At 27.8% G+C, this 4679-nt stretch overlaps 2 protein-coding genes across 2 annotated transcripts in view; both read left to right on the top strand.

Annotated features, from left to right (window-relative positions):
- Positions 1-2288, top strand: part of LOAG_17396 (CBR-WHT-4 protein) — a gene marked incomplete at both ends in the record, with an annotated part of 5992 nt that extends 3704 nt beyond the window's left edge. The window contains 5 exons of the mRNA XM_020450058.1: positions 49-144; positions 253-310; positions 554-631; positions 1086-1295; positions 2095-2288. Of these exons, the coding sequence (XP_020306324.1) occupies positions 49-144; positions 253-310; positions 554-631; positions 1086-1295; positions 2095-2288 (636 nt within the window). The remainder of the gene's footprint in view (positions 1-48; positions 145-252; positions 311-553; positions 632-1085; positions 1296-2094) is intronic.
- Positions 2289-3411: 1123 nt separating this feature from the next.
- The window catches only part of LOAG_17397 (kinase domain-containing protein), a gene marked incomplete at both ends in the record, with an annotated part of 3968 nt that continues 2700 nt past the window's right edge, over positions 3412-4679 (top strand). Inside the window, 3 exons of the mRNA XM_020450059.1 lie at positions 3412-3591; positions 3991-4275; positions 4443-4586. Coding sequence (XP_020306325.1) covers positions 3412-3591; positions 3991-4275; positions 4443-4586 — 609 coding nt within the window. The remainder of the gene's footprint in view (positions 3592-3990; positions 4276-4442; positions 4587-4679) is intronic.

A 4679-nucleotide genomic window follows, 5' to 3' on the forward strand; every position in this document is an offset into this window, starting at 1 on the left:
GTCACATACACCAAAAACTATTTGATGTGACACTAATTTCTGTTACAGATAATTACATCAGAATTACCAATATTTTTACGTGAACATTGCTGTTCAAGAATTTATAGCACTTCTGCTTATTATCTAGCAAAATCGGTTGCTGAAGTTGGTTTTTTTTTCTCCGAAATTTCAATAATTTTCAAGGAAAAAAATTAAATTAAAGGAAAAAATTTAATTGAAGTTTGATTTTGATAAGTTTTAATTTTGTTTTAGCTTCCAGAATATACCATACTTCCATTTTGTTATGCAATTATTGTGTATTTCATGAGCGGTAAGTGATAATAAGTTTTCGTTCAAAATTTATGCTTAGAATTAAAAATTCTCCAAAAAAAATTTTTTTTTGAAATTAATCTTTTAATAAGATCATATACATTACAAAAGTGAATGGGTTAACAACAATAGTTTTGTAGTTATCAAACATCAATGAAAAAACAATTGATTGTATTTATAAATTCGCAATGATCATATTGAGATTAATTTCAAAATTAAATTTCATACTCATTTCAATTTACAGGACTTTATTTGGCACTAAAGGCATTTGTCATCTATTGTACAATAACTATTGTAATTACAAATTTAGCAGTTTCAATTGGTCGGTTACTTAGTAAATTCCTTATTAAAGCTTTTATTTTTGATGTTTGAAATTTGAAGTTTGCAGTTTTTGAACTTTAGATTTAAAAAAGAATTTGAATATCCTTAAACAAATGTAGACTAACGCTTCGAATTCACAAGCATGAAGTTTCGAGATATTTCGGGAATATTTCTAGCATGTTGCTGTTAGATCTGTTTTTTAGTCATCCACATGTTAATCAAACTTTTCTTCCCTTAAAAAATATGCTTACACATAGTTAGTTGATTCGCGAGAAATATTCGTGACACTTCATTGTTAAATCCAAGTAGGAATTGAAATGCCAATAATCAAATTAATTTCTAAATATTTCAAATTCTAAAATTCGAAGTTTTACATTGAAATTACCTTAATTCATTGTTATAGCTAGCCAGAACAATAAGCTGTCCCCAAAATTGACCATGCGACAATTTTTCAGCATATGCTGGTGCCTGTATTTTTGGAAAAGATAGCCTAGCCCTTACCTATATGCCTTGCTTTATTTTGCCTAATTTGGTATTCGGTGGCTTTTATATCAGTTTCCATTCTATTCCTATTTATTATCAGTTCCTGTCATATATCTCCTGGTTTCGTTTTGGTTTTGAAGCATTTCAAGTAAATCAATGGCTCAATTACAAAGTGATACCTGGTAAATCGTCCTTTTCCTTTTGTCACTAATTGTCACAGATTTCGAAAACAATGTCAACAAAATGATTCTTCTTTAAAATCAATCTCAAATGAAATATGAAATGATTTTGTCATGTAAAAAAAAAAAAAAATTTCCACATACGTTAATACATATATTTTTACTCTTTAGAAATTATCCAATCATCTTAACATACAGAATTTATAACATCTTTTGCTCACATTTGAATTTTTTTTTTTTCAAAAAAAACCTCATTATTTGGATCATTTCCTTTTTACAAACAAAGATCATTGATCAATGAAGTTTGATAATTAGTATAATTTATATTTGAAATTAATGATTTCTAATTTGATGATCATAGGTAATTCATAAGAGTACCAACGTGGCGAGTACAAAAAAAAAAAAAAAAAAGATTGGACGGGGATTGTTCTTATCAATGTTTGATAAATAAACTAATACTTTAAAAGTTTTGATCAAACTAACACTTCAAAAGTTTTGATTTTAAGAATTCATTATTTTTGAACCTTGTATTCCGTGCTATAAAAAGCTGAAGCGGTCTTTGATAGTCTTTGGTCTCTGGTCATATAAAGTAGTCTTTGGTCAATAGGTAGTTTTTGATCATGAAAAGGCTCTGGAAATTACTAATTCTAAATTATCCGCTTTATCAATTTATTATTCTTACAAATCATATTGTAGTGAAATATAAATATCCAACCAGGCAAAAAGTTCCTTTATATAGCTGAAAACAATAGGTCATGTCTTTCCAAAATTTTTCCCAACTCTAACAACATTTGCTTTCTAGGATGTGACATTGGTACACCTGAGATTGCTAATTATTGTCCAGCATTTACGGGAGAAGGTGTGCTGGTACGTCGAGGAATGAATACATCACAGATTGTTATTCTTATCAATTTAGCCATTCTATTTGCAATGTTAATTGGTTTTCGAATTATTGGCTTATTAGCATTACTTTTAAGAGTTCGATTAACCCAATAATTTATTTGTCTAATATTATTCAATTCATGCTTATATATGAAATGCTTAAAATATTTCAAATTAATTTTTTTTTTGATACGAAAATTTTTATAATATAATAAAATTGCTTTCGTTGAAATACCAATAACTTTTGTTAAAGTAAACAATTTTGCTGATAACTTTACTCATCTATCAATGAAAATTTATGCTAAGCCTGAAATACGTTTGTTATATCCCATTTGTTAACATATAATTTGCTGTATCAATGTGACTTTTATATGTGATTATAATGATAACAGAAAATGCAGAATAAATTGATTAAAACACTGATATACTGATAAACTTGTATCGAAGAAACCAATACTACTAGATAACTTTACTCATCTATCAATCAAAACTTATGTGAAGTCTGTCGCAGATTCTTATTGTGTTTTACTAGCTACCTTTGTTGATTAGTGCATGATTTATATCACTAAAATTTTACAAGTGATAACAATGATAATGAAAGGTAATTCGATGCAAATTCTAGTAGGTGCAGAGGATGATATTGCTACTTTTAGTGGTTGATGCATGATCTGAATCAGTTTGATTTCAGAAGTGATAACAATGATAATGGAAGTATTAAGTAATTCAGTGAAAATTTGAGTAAATGCAAGTGATCATATGATATGAATTGTCGAAACATGCATATTAATAAATTAATGTAAGAAGAAAATTTGAATAAATTTAAATTGGTATGCATAAAAAGTGGGGAAAAATGTTGCATAAAATATGAATATTGTAAATGTTCATTAAATTATCATTAATTAGGTAATTAGTAGCATATAAATAGATTATTTGAGATAAAAATTTCATTCTTCATCTTCATATCTGTTGTGATTGGGTTGATTAATGGTGTAAAGTTGGTAATTTCATGATGAAGTTTTATAAAATTTGCTCATTTTTCACGTAACGGTTGAGCATTTACACGTTTTGGCAATAATGGGTAAAAGTCAAATTACTCCATCACCGTAATATTTACCTGTTAGTGAAAAGATTAGACATACACGTGACGTGAAAAGAAAGAAGCACAAAAAGTAATAGTACTATAATAAATATCAATTCATAAAATCGTTTCTTTAAAATATGCTAATTAAGGGATATTATGGTTGATAAAACATTAGCAGATGAACAATACTACCATGGATTACTACCACGTGAAGATATTAAAATGATGTTACGTAATAATGGAGAATTCATCGTTCGAACAACGGAACCTGTTGCTGGACAGCCACGTGCTTTTGTCATATCCGTTATGGTAGCGGAAGAAAAAGAAGAGTTTGGGGTATGACATTTGTCCTCTTTTATCAAATTATTTAACTTGTATCATGCTAATCCTTCATCTCAGGTACTTTTTCCTTTTATCAAATGATAAGAGCACTTGAAAATTCATTGATTTTAATATACGGAAAGAGGCGAGGATAAGAGAAGGTGATGGAATGAATACAATTTGCATAAATTTTACATCTTTAAAATATTTAATCATCCTATGATAATATAAGCAATAATGATTAAGTAATGATTAGTGATCGACAAAAAAAAAAAAGAAATTAATAATGAATGATCCTTTTTTCTTATCTGATCAAAATTTCATCGTGAAAGAAATCCTTTTATTTTCAAATATTTCATCGATTTATCTTTTAGAACATTTGATATAATTATCAGGTAAAAATTTCAAATTTAGATTAAACACTATGTAATACAACGTACTCCAAATGGTAAATATACAATCGAGAAATATGGTTTTGATAGTGTACCTGAAATGATCAATTTTCATTTAAATAAACATGAAAGTTTGGTAAAAAATGCTGAGGTATTCCTGACAACACCGATAATTCGTCAAACATGGGAATTACATCATGAAGATGTGGAACCAACTAAAAAATTAGGCGAAGGAGCTTTCGGTGAAGTACACCTTGGACGTTTACGACTTCGAAATGGTCGTAAAGTTGATGTCGCTATTAAATTGGTATTTTAAAATCATTCTTTATCATGATGATATTGATGTTGATAATGATGATGATGATGATGATGATAATGATGATACAATGTATTTATTTAATTATATTTAATACATAAGAATCATTATTAATTATCGTTTGATAACAACCTATCATAATTAGTATAGTTTTATAGGCTAAGTTAGAAACACTTACTAAAGAACAGATCAAAGAAATTATGAAAGAAGCTCGTTTACATAGAACATTTGATCATCCTAATGTATGCAAATGTTATGGTGTAGCTGCTGGCCAAGAACCATTAATGATTGTCATGGAATTGGTAAGATTATGAATTGATAAATTTTATAACGGAATGAAATTAATCTCCTTCCTTTTTTCGTGGTAAATTTGAATTTTGTAAATAATTAAAATT

This window comes from Loa loa (assembly GCF_000183805.2).
Source record: "Loa loa unplaced genomic scaffold supercont3.69, whole genome shotgun sequence".
Lineage (NCBI taxonomy): Eukaryota > Metazoa > Nematoda > Chromadorea > Rhabditida > Onchocercidae > Loa > Loa loa.